Source organism: Garra rufa, chromosome 5 (genome assembly GCF_049309525.1).
Source record: "Garra rufa chromosome 5, GarRuf1.0, whole genome shotgun sequence".
In the NCBI taxonomy this organism is placed as follows: domain Eukaryota; kingdom Metazoa; phylum Chordata; class Actinopteri; order Cypriniformes; family Cyprinidae; genus Garra; species Garra rufa.
This window is the reverse complement of record NC_133365.1, coordinates 48,158,573-48,177,417: the sequence shown is the minus strand read 5'-3', so window position 1 is coordinate 48,177,417 and position 18,845 is coordinate 48,158,573. Positions and strand designations below refer to the sequence as shown.

Genomic DNA, 18,845 nt, shown 5'->3' with positions numbered 1-18,845 from the left:
GAATATTAGAATAATTTCTGAAGGATCATGTGACACTGAAGACGAGTAATGATGCAAAAGATTCAGTTTTGAAATCACAGGAATAAATTACATTTGAAAATATATTCAAATAGAAAACAGTTCTTTTAAATAGCTAGTAAAATATTTCAAAATGTTGCTGTTTTTGCTGTACTTTGGATCAAATAAATGCAGGCTTGGTGAGCAGAAGAGACTTAAAAATCTTAAAAATCGTACTGTTCAAAAACTTTGGACTGGTAGTTAAGTGTACATATAAACAAATAGTAAATAAACAGATAATTTAGCGTATTTTATTCAGGCTTATATTTGTGTGTACATTTTAACATTCTTAGATTTTATAAATAATATTTTTTTAAATATTTGTTTTTAGTAATGCTAATAATAAAATACAAATCATGCCATTATGTTTATAATTTAATTTATATTTTATTTTGACATAATTCGTCCAGTTTGTCAGTATGTGAGAAGCCGAAGGCAAACGTACCCACACTGGAGAATGTAATATTTATCGTTTTATTTTATTTTATATTACATTGTTATGCTTCATTATTTTGATTATATACTAATAATTGGTATTAGCTAACGGGCCAACATTCACCTTCACTAGAGGGCGTCAAAGCTTTACATTTCTGACGTTTCCACATGTGTGCGACACTATTTTGGTTCCCCCGCTTTTGGAGTCGGTGAATATTAGTCCCACACATTTTCAATATGTCAGGCTGTAAGAAGCCGCGGGCTGTAGCAAATCCTCTGGAATCGACTATTACAACACCAAGTGAAAGAATACTGAAAGAATGTCACGCTTTATACATCGACGACGACAACGGTAAATAACCGGTACCATTCGTATGTAAACACACGTTGCTTTTTGTGTCTTTTTAATCTAAAACATTATGAAACGTTGTAAGATAAAAAATCAGGTTGAAAGTTCAAACATTCTAACGTCCGAAATATATAATGCTGTCAGTTGTATTAATACTAGATACTCATTCATAAGTTGTGTTATTGACTTTGTTTAAAAAACTTGTGTAACGCAAGCCGCCTACCTAGACAGTTTTGTACATAATACGATATGGCAACATGACTATGTAGGCAGCTTACAGGGATTTGAGACACAGTTGACCAGTTGTCTCTGCATGTCACACTACTGTATTCTATGGGTCAGAACAGAATATATACAGTCATACTACAGTATAGGTAACACATTTACTGTATAAAACAGTACCATAGTATTATATTCTTTGAATTGTTTGCTTTGAAACAATAGGACATCATGTACTGATAATAAAGCTTCTTTTGTCTGGATGTTTTTGACAGGATTGGTGAAAATTGCAGAGAGTTTGGGAGTGAGGCTGTTACCTCCACGGAAAAAGATTATAGTTATGATTATGGGAAACCATTCAGCCGGAAAAAGCTCCTTTATTAACTGGTAACCAAACTTTTCACATCAAAAACCTTGTTTCCCTAAATGATTATACTCACATGCATATTTTATGAAATTGGTATTTCTTTTCCCTGACTTCTTCTCCTATGCCAACATCAAGTTCTATTATATTGTGGGGTTTTTTATCCTTTTTGACCCCAAGGCACTATGTTGTGATTATGAATTTAAAGGATTATGAATAAGAAAAAGAAAAAAAATGTAAATGTTGTATTCACAATTTCTACCTGATAAAATATTTTAGAAATTGACATAACTAAAAAAAAAAGTACATTCATTAATAAAATGTCCATTGCATGGATTTTATTAATTTACATAATTTTTACAGGTCTAAAATTTATCAAATTAATTAAAATGTAAAAAATTGAAGTAATTTTGAAGCTCTCTGGTCGCTGTATTCGATTATATAGTTTTTGTTTATTTTTAACTATTATTACAAGAAAGGATTGATTGTATATATGAATATGGAATAAAAATACTTTTAATTATTGTTAAAATTGAGATAAATCTATCTTTCAGGTATGTGGAGGAGCACATACAGAAGACAGGCGTTGCCATTGAGACACAAGGCTTCACATTTATAACTAGTGGAAGAAAACGAGAGTCACTAACAGTAAGTACATTTATGTGCACACCAGAAAGCAGATTATTCTGAGAAAGCTGCTTAAGGCAAACAGTTTACACTTTTTAACCCCTGTATATTGTGTAAGGGAAATGGTTTTTATGTTTGGTTGTGGTGTACATTTACTACCTTTTTAATACACATTCATCTGTTTCAATCAACTGACTTTTTCCACTAATTGTTAAGAACAACAGCAGGGCAGAGGAATAGCAGTAAATACAAAAACACATGAACAGATGCCATGAATAAACACTGATCATTGGATTTGGTCCAGCCAGCCTCCAGAATGCATTTTACTGAATTCAAAGTAACACAAACCCTACTTCAACTAACATTGGGGTATATACTGTACATTTAATAAACAATATATCTACGTATACCAGCGAAGGAATGCAGATAATGCAAATATACAGAGGTATACAAAGAGGAATGGTGTATTGATATGTTTTTGTATTTATTGCCATGATTTTTCCCTTCTGATGTTCATAAATATGGTGGATGAGCAAAAGTCAAGTGACTGAAATGGATACGTAGTGAAAGTGCATTTGTAAGTGCTGTTAATTATGGGAAATTAATAATAGCTGAAACTGTTTTAATGAATTTCCGAAGCAACCCTTATAAGGATTTTTAAGCACACCTTTTCCTGATCTCATGATGGCTGCGAAAGTACTTATACAGAGACATTATTTTTTAAAGAAGAGTATATTAACTGTTTGCTTGCTTTCAGCTACCAATAAGAACGTTGTAAACCCAGATTCATTTAATACATTTTTTCATTTAAAACCATTTTACAGCATTCTGCATGTTTTTACCTATCAGAGCAGAAAATGTGAAATAAGATCCCGTTTCCCACTCTTTTTTCCACATTATTCCCTGTTCTAACTCAAATTTCCTCTCTAATGGCACAGAAAAAAACGTACTTGTAAGCAGATGGAATTTCTGGAATTTTTCTGGAGGAAATCCTTTGGAATCTGTTTGGATTAGGCAACGTTAGAAATGAAAGAAAGGAGTGTGAACAAAAATATCTTAAATATCTTCAATAGACAGCAATTAGATTAAATAGAGAGTACCTTTTTTTCACAGATTCGTGTTCAAAGAGAAAAAAGGGTCTGTAAGTTTTGAGTTTTTTTATTTAATTTCTCAGCAAGGATGCATTAAATTGATCAAAAGTGACAAAAGATTTATATATATATATATATATATACATATAAGTAAATGCTGTTCTTTGCAACTTTCTATTTATCAAAGCGTTCTGAAAAACAAAATCCATCATATTTTTCGGAAAAAAATATTATGTAGCACAACATTTTAAAATATATTCAAATAGAAAATTGTTATTTTAAATAATAATATTTCACAATATTACTGTTTTATTGATTTTTCTAAATTAAATACAGTCAAACCAAAAATTATTCAGACACCAGATAAATCTTTTTATTTATTTTTTTACTAGTGGGTGCAGCACATTTATGTAGGTGAGGATGACAAAATAAAGTAAACTGACATATTTTTCCCCAAAAATTCTTCATACAGTGCACTACTTTTATTTAATTACTAATGTGACCTTTTTACACCTTAGACTAAACAAAATTAAGCATTGCTTGGTAATTGGGTCAACAAAGTATTGATAGTTGTGGAAATATTGTCGTACTAACAGTTGTCTGAATAATTTTTGGTTAATTGTAATCCATCACATATCTTTCTACCAAAGTTATCTGACATTATCAAGATGAATTTGTTCTGACGCAGTTTAACTTTGAGTTCTTGTCATATTTTATTATTATTTTCTAAACTATAGTGAATAAACTGTGATCATGTGAATAAGGTTGAAGTTGTCTGAATGCATTTTGGTTTGACGGTAAATTCAGCATTGGTGAGCTATTTTAAATAGTAATACAATTTCACAATATTACTTTTTAAATAAGAATTTACTGATTTAAATAAATGCAGCCTTGTGAGAAAAAAAGCTTCAAGCTTCAATATGAATTCAAGCACTTGTCATTAGGTTCTCATTAAAGGCCAAATAATTAGAGAAATGTATACATGCAGAATGCAAAAGTATTCAAAATGGCCAAAAGACAAACTAGCCAAAACGATGGTTTTCCTTAAGAGAGCGAGAGGGAAAATCATACATGCGTGCATGTGGCGAAAGAGTAGACCATATCACAGCTTAGTCAGTCGCTCCTTCTGGAAGCAAAGGGGTTGTCTTAAAGCCACAGCGTCATTTTTTTCCTTAGCATATAGGGCTCTCCCTCTCTCTCTTTCCTTCTCTGCCTCTGTGAGGACCTCAACATGAGTATTGCAATTACACTGCAGGAGTGATATGAAAGGATTATCAGCTCTTACAGGAAGAGCCTACCAACAGAACAGGAAGAGAGCTGCAGCGTGGCCGAGAGTGTCACACCATCATCCAGCCTGCAGAGAGAGAGAAAGCGAGAAAGCAATAGAGAGTGGAAAAGCAGGGAGCCTCCCTACAGCGGGGCCTGGCTTCTGACTTCATATCACATTCTTCTCTTTAAATGTGTCTTATCTTTCCTTTATCAACATGTTTGCTTCTTTTCCTTACAGGGAAATGCAACATTACACCTCTACCCGCATTTCAGACCTCTGCTGGAGTTCAAAGGTAGGATATTTTAATCTAAAATTAATATTTAACATTAACTATGATATATATATATATATATATATATATATATATATATATAATGATAGAGATGTTATGATTCATATGAATTTCTCAATCTCTTCTGTTTCATCTCAGTCACTTAATAATATGTTAGTGTGCTATATTATCTCATGATTTAGATATTTCAGAACCTTTATATTTATTTTATTCATTTACTAATTTTTGTAGTTTTGCACACCTGTTTCTTTCTGTGCATGTTAGAACTATTCATATTTGTCTATCAGATATGAATATTTCTTCTGTGCCATGTATATTGACTGAGAGTAAACGACAACTTCTAGGCGTTGTTGATTAGTGTCACATGGTAGCACTACAGAAAATAGGAATTTTCTTAACAGCTCATTGGTTCTGACAATTTGGTATTATATTAAACAGCCAAACCCTTTAAATAATTGAAGTTTTAGTGCTTGTTTTTCTCATTTATTGCTTAGAAAATTAGACTTGGGTTGAGGAAGATGTGTAGTCGAGGCAGTAGCATCTACAGCTATGACTAACACCTCACACTGAGTCATGCAAGCGTATGTACAGCCAGCGCAGTATCCGCCTGAGAGCGTGAAACATAGCAACACACATCTCATTCACATGCACCTCGATAAACTCCCTCCGGCTGTGCTGACTTAACGCTTTTCGCTGTGTATTTATGTAACTGTTAAACCCGAGAGTCCAGCTGGTGTCTCAGCTAGGCTGTATCTGAGTGATGGGACTTCATTGGTGTAGGTGAGTGATCTTTGGGTGTGTCAGAGGGCATCGTCGCCGCACACTGATCGTGCAGTATTCCTTCAGTGGGCAGTGTGGGTTCACCCGGTGCAGAGAACCAGAATGAGTCATTCACGTTGACAACAGTGCAGCATCAGTGGGATAGACAGAGAGAAATGTCTTCCCACATTGGTGCTAAAGAGAACATACAATTGATAGTCAAGAATAGGCACAAATATGAAATGAAAATTGCAAAGTCAGAGTCCAAACCTGACTAGAGACGTAATAAGAAGATGCATTTTTAAAACATACTATTTAAACAGTAAAAAGTGTTTTATTTTAAATATAAACCAGCATTATTAGATTTTTTTAATCTGTATTTTTTTTAATCTACTTTTTTTTGTTTTTATGTGGAACGTCTATAACATGTCGCATAGCTTTTTCTTGGCTTCAGGTGATTAAAACGTCTGTGTTGGTCATCAGGATGTAGGTTTGCGTAGGAAAGAATAATGAGATTTGCGACTGGTGCATTGTTTGGGTGTGGTTTTGGCTGGTTTGTCTTATCTCAATAAGTTTGACACTATCATCATGACTCGGGTCTCTCTGCAATGGTGCTGCTGTGCGGTTTGGAGATGATGCAGCACTTTCTTGACCTTTGACTTTTCCCCAGTAGAATAGATCCCTCGGTATCTCCTTCCACCTTTCGGCAGCAAAGTCAGCAAAGTGAGACGCGTCTCTCCAGTTACCTTTTACCTTTAAAAGATCCCTTAATAATCCTTGATTATTGATCATATCACATGACTACATCTAATTTTAATTACGTAGCACCTGTTGAATAAAAGTAACTACGTGGATATGCTACGATTCGAAAGTTCAGCAAGAATTTATTCAGAAAGGATGCATTAAATTGATCAAAATAAGATTTCAAATGCTGTTCTTTTGCACTTTCAATGTGAAAAACAATTTTTATTACAGTTTTCACAACAATATTAAACAACATCTTGTATTATTATTAATAATAATACAAGTGTCTCTTGATCATGTGATGCTGAAAATTCAGCTTTGTCATCACAGGAATAACTTTTTAAAATATAATAAAATACACTTCATTAGCACTTACACACACCAAACTTTACATTTTTTTTTCCGTTCTATATCCTGAAGGTTTTTGCAGAGGGATTTGTTTATATACAGTTAGCTTGATTTTATGTTTTGAGGTTTTATGTATGATTTTAACATTTTACTGCCCCCATAATGGAAAAAAAATACATGGTTTTCTGTCAGTTCAAAGTTTTTTTGCAGTAACAAACAAAATACCCCAAATCCCCTCTGTAAAAACATTTGACTCTAGTATGTCAAAAAAAAATTAAACAAGCATTTTGCCTATCACATCTAATTTTAATTACTTAGCACCTGTGGAATAAAAGTAACTACATGGATATGCTACTTTTCAAAAATCTGAGTTCAGGAAGAATTTATTCAGAAAGGATGCATTAAATTGATCAAAATAAGATTAAACAACATCTGGTTTTAACATTGATTAATAATAATACAAGTGTCTCTTGATCATGTGATGCTGAAAATTCAGCTTTGCCATCACAGGAATAACATTTAAAAAATATAATATGGAAAACAGTCATTTTAAAATTGCAAAAATATTTCACAATATAGTTTTTATGAATTTCGATCATGCAAATGCAGCTTTGGTGTGCATAAGAAATTTTTTAAATATTTACAAACCTCAAACTCTTGAACTGTAGGGTATATGATGGTGATCATGTATATATACTCATAAGAAAGAAAAATCAAAATCATTCATTTCATAGCTTTATACCCTAGTAAAAAATTAATAGATTTGAAACGCATTTATTTTATACTAAGTATAGTTTAAGTCTAATATATTTAATGACATAATGACATATCGCTCTAGACATTTACTGACATAAAAATTGTAATTAAACTTTATTTGGAGTACTATTTGTGCACAGTTCTTAATATTAAGCCTAAAATATGTTTTAATGTCTCTATTGATGAGGATTGCATGATTTTTAAATAATATTTGTCTTTATGCAAAAATGCAAAGTGTACTTATAATATACTCGCAATAGTTTCACTTTAGTGCAATCAAATGTACTTAACTATATCTTTAGGTGGACTTCTGCACTACTTTCTCACAATTAAAGTACAAAATTAGTTCCAATTTAACAGACTTTAAATATACCAATTTAGTATACTAAAATGATAATTAAAGGCTTTTTTATTAAGGCTCACCCAGTTAATTGATTACATTGATAATTGCAAACATTTTTTGTATTATAAGTTTTCTAAAATGTAAGGTTTAAATATGCAAATGAGGTATTATATAATGAAATATATGCTTTTTTGCATATATTTCTTGTACAAAAATCTAAACACTGAATGAAGTCAGTTTCAAAATTCTTGTTTATATTTTTTGACATATTAGTCAAATGTTTTTACAAAGGGAATTTTGGGTAACTCATTTCGTCATTCCATAATTCAGAAAATACTTAGAACAGACAGAAAACAATATATTTTTCGGTTTATTGGGGAATAAAATGTTGTATAAAATCAAGCAAATTATATATGAACAAATCTCTCTGTAAAAACCTTCAGGATATAGACAGGAATAAAAATGTAACGTTTAGTGTTTGTAGGTGCTACTGAAGTGGAGATTTATGGCTCAGTGTAGGAGAAAAAAAATACTAATTTTAAGAAATTTTAAGAAAACAGCCTTTAAAAATATGCATTGTCATTGAAATATATTGACACAAATAGATAAAGTGCTATATATGAAACACATGACAGGGTCTTTTGGATGTTTTCTTTCCACTAGTCTGAAAAAACACTTCATGAGGTGCATTTTTGCCATGTTTTTGCCTGCAGTGTCTCCCCTTAAGTACATAATATGTATGTAAATGTATTTGTAGTATACTTGGCATGAAATAAATGTATTTTAAATCGATTTTAGTATATTTATTTTTCACTACGGTAGTCTTTATCCTAAGTAATTTTAGGGGAAACATTGTTTTTCTCTATAAAAGCTCTGAGCAATCATGTTTAAATCAGAGTATTTTCTAACATGAGAAAGAGAGCAGTTAATAGATTGAGAAAGAGATGGACAGACAGATTTGAGGGTGTGTTGGTGCACCTTTGGTGCATGTTGATGAGACAGAACAAGACGGGTTTGTGTGAGATCTTGCACACCTGCAGCCATCTGAAAGAGCTTCAGTGTGAGCCGCAGATGTGTTGTTATGTAGCAGAAACATTTGATGAGACATGACATGTAGTTACTATGCAGATTCAAGTGTGATATTTTCTATATAATCTAACTTACAAGCATAGTATTTGACCAAGAAACCAATCAAAAACCTTGGCAATTGCATATCAGCATGCTAAAATCATTTAGAACATGTAAGCAACCATAAAGCAGGCATTGTGGTGATGACTTTTGCACGGTGAAGATGTAGTGAAAAAGTGAAAATGTAGTTTTATATTAGTTACATGCTTTTTAAACTGTTAGCACGTGAATATAGGCTGGCTGGCGTTGCTTCACAGTCGTTCTTCACTGGCTAGCTTTATGTGGCTCCACCTTAAAGCTGCCAGTTGAAGAGCTGTTGTGGGTAACCATAACAACAGACCACCAGAGGGGGCGTGGTCAAGAAAACTGGATGAGTCAATCAGAATTCGTGTTTTTATTTTTTTATATGTTTTTCCCACTATAATTTTGAGTTTTGAAGTAATAGATTGTTACTCATATAATCCACATGATTACTCTGCACTTAGGTTGACTCATGTTTCTAATACAGCGCAGTTTTATAAATGCCTGCAGTTGTATATTGTAGGTGTCACGGATTACCTGAGCGCTGAGATTTCCACCTCCAAACAGAAGAAATTCAGCCTGGTGACGTTTGTGGACACTCCAGGGTTGGTGGATGGAGATATGGTGTACCCTTTTGATGTCAACAGTGCCATCACGTCTTTTGGTAAGGCTGTGTATCTTCATTTTGGACAGTTATAGCTTCTTCCCCACATTTGCATGTCTTCTCAAAGGGATAACTCACCCAAAAATGAAAGTTTGATGGTTATCTGCTTACCCCCAGGGCATCCAAGATACAGGTGACTTTGTTTCTTCAGTAGAACACAAACAAAGATTTTTAACTCAAACCGTTGGAGTCTGTCAGTCATATAATGGCAGTCAATGGGACCCACGGCTTTGAGAGTCAAAAAAACATACACAGACAAAACCAAATTAAACCCTGCGGCTCGTGATGATACATTGCCATCTCTTTTTTCAAAGGAATACAATCAGAGTTTTATTAAAAATATTCTAGCTCTACCAAACTTTATAATGGCAGTAAATGGGTGTTCATTTTCAGTAGTTTAATAGAAGTCCAATAAAGTGCATCCATGCATTATAAAAGTACTCCACATGGCTCCAGAGGGTTAATAAAGGCCTTCTAAAGTGAATCAATGTGTTTGTGTAAGAACAATATTCATATTTAAAACTTTATAAACCGTAATCTCTAGCGTTCTAGCGGACAACGAAGGACAGATTATGGTTTATAAAGCTTTAAATATGGATATTTTTCTTAGATAAACGCATTGATTCACTTCAGAAGGCTTCTGTTAACCCCCAGGAGCAGTGTAATGTACTTTTTTTATGATGGATGGATGCACTTTATTAGACTTCAAAATCTCAACACCCATTTACTGCCATTATTAAGCCTGGACGAGCCAGGATATTTTTAAATATAACTCCAATTGTATTCATCGGAGAGAAGAAAGTCACACACCTAACATAGCTTGAGGGTGAGTAAATGAGGTAATTTTCATTTTTAGATTATCCCTTTAACATTTATGACTTTTAATTAATATGGTGTATGTTTGCTTTGTATACCAGTGTTGATGTTGGTAACTAAAACTAATAAAAATATGTCTTTGTTCATGAAATGAACACAGAAAATAAAATAGAAATTTGAGATGAACTAACCAAAAATGAAATAAGTAAAATAAAAATTTTAAAACTGCTGCACCTAACAAAAATACTAAAACTTAAAGTAAAATTCAAATGAAAATTAAAAATATAAAAATAAAAGCTAATTAAAAAAATTAATAAAGAGTATAGCAGTATAAATGTTATTACATTAACACTGTGTACTCATAAAATTGACCAAAAAAATACTGGACTGGATATACATTTAATGATTGAGAATAAAGTATTTAAAATGTACAGTCTTTCTTGTCTATGACAATGCACCAAAAAATGATGACTCATGACTCATTTTGTAATGAGTAGCAAATCTTGGACCAATGCTAGTGACGTAAATTAAAAGCTATTTTCTATATTTTTTTTAAAGGACAAGTCCTTCAATATGCCCTATACATTTTCTGTTTCAGTGTCAACACATGAATGAAAATTGTGTTTTTCAAACCATTTAAAATGACCTTTCTAAACTAATGAGACTAAATGGACAAGTACCAGTAATAAAGGTTGACATGTTTTTTTGTCCTAAATTAAATCAGTAACAGTTCTTCTCATTTTACACATCTGTGTATTTTCAGGTGAGCAGGCGGACCTCATCTTTGTGTTTTTTGACCCGATGGGACAGGCGTTGTGCAAGCGTACATTGAACATCGTTGAGAAGCTGAGTGAGAAGTGTGGAGACAAACTGCGCTTTTACCTGAGCAAAGCTGATGAAGTTGGACGAGAAACGGACAGACAGGTGTGTATGAGTGTGTGTGTGTGTGTGTGTGTGTGTGTGTGTGTGTGTGTGTGTGTGTGTGTGTGTGTGTGTGTACCTGGTATTCATCACATTGTGGGGACCAAATGTCCCCACAAGGATAGGAATACCAGTAGATTTTGACCTTGTGGGGACATTTCTCAGGTCCCCATGAGGAAACAGGCTTATAAATCATGCACAATGAGTTTTTTTGATGAAGTAAAAGTGTGCACAATCTCCTGTGAGGGCTAGGTTTAGGTGTGGGGTAGGTGTAGGGCAATAGAAAGTACGGTTTGTACAGTATAAAAACCATTATGCCTATGGAATGTCCCCATAAAACATGTAAACCCAACATGTGTGTGTGTGTGTGTGTGTGTGTGTGTGTGTGTGTGTGTGTGTGTGTGTGTGTGTGTGCGCCCTTAAAATCAATATATGAACATTCAAAAACATTTTACCTCAGTAAACTGATATGTTTCCATCTGGAACAAAATGCGTAAGCGACTCAACAAATTTAATATGGTGATTTCCAGGTTCACTTCTATATGTAATCCTGATCTTCTTGCCATAATAGTTTGTTCTCTGACAGGAAGCCAAACAGGTGCTATTACAAATCCAATCCTTCGAGAGTTTCTCTTGTCACTTTAAACCTATTTAGCATTAGCCCATCTTAAGGTCAAATGTCTCAATGTCTTGATTTTGTTTCCACAGCGAGTGATGATGCAAATCGTCCAAGAGCTGTGCAGGAGACCCGGACTCAACAAATGTGGATTTGAAATGCCCACAATATACATCCCCAACCCTCAAAAAGTAAGCAATGTTGATAAAAGATTGCTGTTCTGGATAAATGTCCATGGTTTTCCTACTAGACGTGACATGAGTAATTGAAGCCTGGCCATGCTGCACTGCTGTGTCAGAGGAAATGGATTTATGGCTCTGCAGCATTTACATTAATTAGTTTTGTCTGTCAGCAGAGACACTTAAAGAGAGTGAGACACTTCTCTTAAAGCCCAACTTAAAGGGATAGTTCACCCAAAAATTCAAATTCTATTATTAATTACACACCCTCATGTCATTCCAAACCTTTAAAGGATAACTATTGCCAAAATGCAACCTGGGCTGTTTTTTTTTTTTTTTTTTTTTTTTTTTTTTTTTTATGTAAACGAGACAAACTTATATCTAAAGGCATAATTACGACAAGTGAGCCGTTTTTGAGATTGACCGTGATTTCGTTTTGCGGTCAATGGCCGGTGAATGGGAGTACTAGGGGCATAACTTTGAGTGCATCAAAATCGATATTTTTACAACACTAAGAAGGCTCGACACACCATGACACTTTGCTTGAAGTATCGCCTGGGTCTCTACACATGAACTCGAGCATTGAGAACATTGTTTGTGTACACAGAGTTTACTAAAAAGAAAGTTTTTGAACAACACACTTTCACTGTTTGAGTTTCCGCTCGCGGCCGTCTTGCCAGTCAAGAAGTGTCGATCTCCGAATGCGAGGAGAGTAAAGATGGATAGCTCCTAAAGCATATTTCCATATAAATGCACGGCTAATTCGTTGTTTTGTCGCAAGTGAAAAACAATATTAATCTTCTAGTTGTAAAAAGAGCCTCATATAAGCCTAATATTTCGTCCTATGGAGTCCATTCATTCGCATTCGGAGATCGACACTTCTTGACTGGCAAGACGGCCGCGAGCGGAAACCCAAACAGTGAAAGTGTGTTGTTCAAAAACTTTCTTTTTAGTAAACTCTGTGTACACAAACAATGTTCTCAATGCTCGAGTTCATGTGTAGAGACCCAGGCGATACTTCGAGCAAAGTTTCATGGTGTGTCGAGCGTTCTTAGTGTTGTAAAAATATCGATTTTGATGCGCTCAAAGTTATGCCCCTAGTACTCCCATTCACCGGCCATTGACCACAAAACGAAATCACGGTCAATCTCAAAAACGGCTCGTTTGTCGTAATTATGCTTTTAGATATAAGTTTGTCTCGTTTACAGTAAAAAAAACAGCCCAGGTTGCATTTTGGCAATAGTAATCATTTAAGACCCTTGTTCATCTTCTGAATACAAATTAAGATATTTTTGATGAAAGATGAGAGATTTCTGACCCTGCATAGACAGCAACACAACAGAAACGGTCAAGGCTCAGAAAAGTCATAAGGACATTAAGACAGTCCATGTGTCATCAGTGGTTCAACCGTAATGTTATGAAGCTGCAAGAATACTTTTTGTGAGCAAAGAAAACAAAAATAAGGACTTGTGTATTTGTGTGTGCAGCCCAGCAGATGCATCAACCAGATTGATGAGGTTTGTGAAACCATAGAGAAGAGCATAAACCAGGCAGTGCAGAAAACACTTGACCAGCTGGAGAAAGACTGTAACCTGATCATCTCGACTGTTAACCATAAACTGGAACAGGACCGGTAAACATCCATCCATACGCAGTATATCACATCATTTGCTCTGTATCATGACTGTAGAGCTCATACTGTTAAGGTAAAAAGTTTACATACACCATGCAGAAATTACTTGTTTTTTTTTATTTACTGACCTGAATAAAATATTTCACATAAAATACGTTTACATATAGTCCACAAGAAAAATGATATTTGAATTTACATACACTTGATTCTTAAGACTGTGTTGATACCTGAATGATCCACAGCTGTGTTTTTGTTTGTTTAGTGATAGTTGTTCCCATTTTTGTCCTGAACAGTTAAACTGCCAGCTGTTCCTCAGAAAAATCCTTCAGGTCCCACAAATTCTTTGGTTTTTCAGCATTTTTGTGTATTTGAACCCTTTCAACTTAAGGACTCGTACGCAACTATTACAGAGGGTTCAAACACTCACTGAGGCTAAGGAAACACAATCCATTAAGAGAATTTGAAGATTAGGGTAAATGATTTTTAGATTATTTTTAGGCAAAATAAGAAAAATGTACACACATTCATTCTGTTCTTAATGCATTGTTTTTCCTTCTAAAGCATCAGTGAGTGTTTGAACCTTCTGTAAAAATTGCATATGAATCTCTCAGTTGTCCTTAGTGTGAAAAGATGGATCTCAAAATCATACAGTCATTGTTCAAAAGGTTCAAATACACAAAAATGCTGAAAAACCAAAGAATTTGTGGGACCTGAAGGATTTTTCTGAAGAACAGCAGGCAATTTAACTGTTCAGGACAAACAAGGGACTCATGAACACTTGTCACTGATCAAAAAACCACAGCTGTGGATCATTCATGAAATGACGCAGTATTAAAAATCAAGTATATGTAAACTTTTGAACACGGTTATTTTTATAAATTCAACTATTATGTAAATGTATTTTCTGTGAAATATCTTACTCAGGTCAGTACTAAATGACAAAAAAACATGCATTTTGTATGATCCCTCTTATTTTGCTAAAATAATAAACATTTTGTAGATTCTGCAAGGTGTATGTAAACTTATGACCTCAACTGTATATGTAATATTTATCAGTTTTGCGTGAATTTGTCTTCCCTCAGGATGAATGTGAGCAGTAATAAAAGCAGTCGTTTTAATTCTTTCCTGTGTGGAGTTCTGGGAATCTTCTTGCCGTCGCTCTTCATCCTCAGCTTCATCATCAGCACTTTCGCTCCAGAGGAACTTGACTCTCTTGTTGGAGAAGGATTGGCTAAAACGCTCTATATTTCCACAGTAGGTTCTCATTTTCATGTTTATAAAGACTCATTCCCATCACAGGTGAATCTGTGTTCAATCTGTTTTTCTGTTTATCTGTGTGTGTATTATTAGGGAATAGTGGTGTATCTGTGGGACTGGATTCCTGAAGATTGGCAGATAATGTTTGTGATCATCTTCAGTGCCATGTGCTACTTTATGTTCTTTCTAGCCAAGTATTTTGCACGGTAAGCAAAATTGTCTCTAAATGTTTCTTTTATTGTCACAAGGGGGCATCATAACTCTGACATCATTTGTTTATTTATTCAACACTATCCTTTGGCTATGTTTGAAATAGCTATTTGTTCAACAGTGTACAAAACAGTGTGTACTGTACACAGTATGCACATTTTCTGTATAGAATATCCAGATACTGCAATTAATTGTAAATACAGCATGGAATAACATAGGTTTTGCCATTAAGATGGCCTTAGATGCTGAAATGGCAATAAAATAAATAAATACTACTACTACTACTTACTATCAATAAGCAGCAAATTAGGACTTTTGAGGTGCAATGCTTAAAAACCCTAATCTAAATGGTTACCATTAATACATATGTGACCCTGGACCACAAAACCAGTCTTAAGTCGCTGGGGTATATTTGTAGCAATAGCCAAAAATACATTGTATGGGTCAAAATTATTGATTTTTCTTTTATGTCAAAAATCATTAGGAAATTAAGTAAAGATCATGTTACATTAAGATTTTTTGTAAAATTCCTACTGTAAACCTATCAAAATGTAATTTTTGATTAGTAATATGCATTGTTAAGAACTTAATTTGGACAACTTTAAAGGTGATTTTCTCAGTATTTTGATTTTTTTGCACCCTTAGATTCCAGATTTTCAAATAGATGTATCTCGGCCAAATATTGTCCTATCATAACAAACTATACATCAATAGAAAGCTTATTTATTTATTTATCTCAGTTTTGTAAAATTTAACTTTATGACTGGTTTTGTGGTCCAGGGTCACATATGTCAAGACACACAGCCAGTTTTTGAACAGTAAGATTTTTAATGTTCTTTAAAAAAGTCTCTACTGCTCACAGAACCTGTATTCATTTAATTCAAACAGCAAAAACAGTAACATTTTGAAATATTTTTACAGTTTAAAATAACTTTCTATTTGAATATAATAGAGACTTCTTTTAAAAAAACATTAAAAATCTTATTGTTCAAAAACTTTTGACTGCTGGTGTATATCTGTACAATATATCAAGATTTGAATCAAATACAGTCATTGAATGCTAGTGTTTAATCTTTCAGTGTACTGCCTGTGCCACTTACATTAATTTGACTCTTGAGCTGATTTCTGTTTTTTTTTTAATGGTCACTTCATCAGTTTAACAGCAGTCCTCTTAATTCTCTTATCTCCTTCAGTCAGGGCAGTAAGACACTGACTAAGAAAGAGAAGAAGAAACTGGCTGAGTACAGCGATTACATCCAGGATGGCGTCAAATCCAAGAAGGTGCGACATTTGTTAACATTACTGTTGATTCTGTTTATATAGTTTTCTAATTAGTCCAAACTAAAGTGGTTTGTTGATCTCCCAATAGGTCTACATGATATATCCAATATTCACAAAGTATATATTTAAGCATCATAGTGAATGTTATAATTACACTGATTATTTAGCCATTCATTTATCTAAAGATGTACATTAGTCTCACAATCATTGCTTGTTTTGAAGTTTTTTGCAAATATGCATTCAATTGATCAAAAGATGAATGCTGTTTAAAAAATATATATTTTTTAAATAAATGCTGAGGCACTCATATGCAACTATTACAAAAGGTTCAAACACTCACTGATGCTCCAGAAAGAGCCGGGGGTGAAAACTTTTGAACAGAATGAAGATGTGTACATTTTTCTTATTTTGCTTAAATATCATATTTTTTCATCTAGTACTGCCCTTCAGAAGCTACAGAAGTTACCTACATGTTTCCCAGAAGACAAAATAAGTTACATTTACCCTGATCTTTAAATTCTTAATGCATAGTGTTTCCTTCTTAGCAATCAGTGAGCGTTTGAACCTTCTGTAATAGTTGCATAAGAGTCCCTCAGTTGTCCTCAGTGTGAAAATATGGATCTCAAAATCATAGTCACTGTTGGAAAAGGTTCAAATACACAAAAATGCTGAGAAAACAAAGAATTTGTGCGACCTGAAAGATTTTTCTGCAGAACAGCGGGCAGTTTAACTTGTTCAGGATAAACAAGGGTCATTTTTATAAATTCAACTATTATTTTCTCTTGTGGAGTATAAACATCTTTTATGTGAAATATCTAATTCAGGTCAGTACTAAATAAAAAATGATACGCGTTTTGTATACATGATCTCTCTTATTTTAGTAAAATAATGATCGTTTTGCAGATTCTGCAAGTTTTATGTGAACTATGTATATTAAATAACACTGACTTAAAATAGGCTGAAGAAATATCAAGTTAGAATGACCAGCTGACAAGTGCCTATAACTTTAAAACCATCAAACAAGGCCAGTTTAACCAACTTAGCTTGACTGTGAGACCAATTAACCACCTTAACCTCCATGTTGGTTTTTTTTGCAGATGTGAGAGTATCAAAAACTGAACCTACATTTAAAATGTAACCCCTTCAAAGGACCGTCTAATCTTGTAACATTTGTCATCTTTATCTTAGCGCAAACTGTACGAGGAGTATCTTCGCCAGTGTGCTGCAGAATATGATTTCTGAAGGAAGCCTACAAGACAGCCAGCGGTCACATCAGAGTCGTCTGGATATTTCATAGAAAGCACATCCATGTGTGAAATACTGATGTAGTTATATATTTACATGAGTGATAATAACAAACCGGTGCCTTTTTGTTAAATGTGAATAGTGTTAAACAAAATGTGATACACAAACATGACCTCAATGTTATCTTACACCAGCTAGTTTTTCTACATGAATCATTTTTAATAATTCGATCCAGAACTGTTTCTAGCAAATAAGCTGCATTATCTCCACATAATGATATACTGAGACATTAGCCTGGTTTCTGTGGCCTTCTTTTGATCTCCAGGTGCACTGTGGGAGAAACGAAACTACCAAATTCAACCTCATACACTCTGTTTATTTTATAAGTCACATTTGTACTTTTTATAATGTAACAGAAGAATTTCTCCCAGCAGCCACAGAAAAAGCATTTATTTGAACTATCTTTAGGTCTTCCTGTTATGCATATGTATGTGAATGTACTGTTGCATGTTTGTCTATGTATATGTTGTTTATATATGCTTTTAAAATTAGCGTTTTGAAGTGATGCTGCCTAAAGTTGACATTTTAAAAATTATTTTAGGGCATTGTTTTATGAATACTATGAACTTGCATCAGTTTTTTTTTTTTTTTTTTTTTTTTTTTTTAAATAGCTGGTTTTGAAGATGCATACTAAGCGAGATTCAGTTTTTTACCCGTCCATATATACAGGGTGCAGGTGGAATCATGCACTGATCAATTTCTTTATTAATTTAGCATTTTAATTTATTTTTTATTTCATTTTTATTTTTCAGCTTTTTAAATGTAAATTTTAAGAAACTGTAGCACTTCCATGACTTTTGAATGAAAATGCATTTTACCTCAGACAGTGTTGCAAAAATGCCTTTTCTAGGACTGCAATAATTCAGATTTCATACTGTAGTGTTTTCATAGTGTATTGTTATACTGATTTTCCAAATGGATGTTATTTTAAATTTAAGGCTTAAAAAAAACTATGCTGATGCTTAATCTGTTTCGCAGAAAAAAAGTCTATGATTCACTCAAAACTTTGTATTCCACTGTCTTAGTATATTTCAAAGAACAAGCAGAACAATAAAATGTTATAGCAACAAATTTATTCATAATTTTTTTATTCCACCAGAACCTGTCCCATATGACTGAAACCTCCAATCCCTGAGTTAGTACCGAAGAAAAGCTATAGG

The 18,845-nt window shown here is 33.6% G+C and overlaps 1 protein-coding gene across 1 annotated transcript; it reads left to right on the top strand.

The window, feature by feature from the left end:
- The first annotated feature begins 719 nt into the window (after nucleotides 1–719).
- Nucleotides 720–18,760, top strand: LOC141335390 (uncharacterized). The gene is made up of 12 exons (XM_073840834.1): nucleotides 720–844; nucleotides 1,336–1,447; nucleotides 1,979–2,072; nucleotides 4,650–4,704; nucleotides 9,327–9,467; nucleotides 11,047–11,207; nucleotides 11,913–12,011; nucleotides 13,487–13,632; nucleotides 14,715–14,886; nucleotides 14,983–15,095; nucleotides 16,293–16,380; nucleotides 17,569–18,760. Exons 1-12 carry the CDS (start codon nucleotides 730–732, stop codon nucleotides 17,620–17,622), a joined length of 1,350 nt encoding a protein of 449 aa, XP_073696935.1. The 5' UTR covers nucleotides 720–729; the 3' UTR covers nucleotides 17,623–18,760.
- Nucleotides 18,761–18,845: the final 85 nt, after the last annotated feature.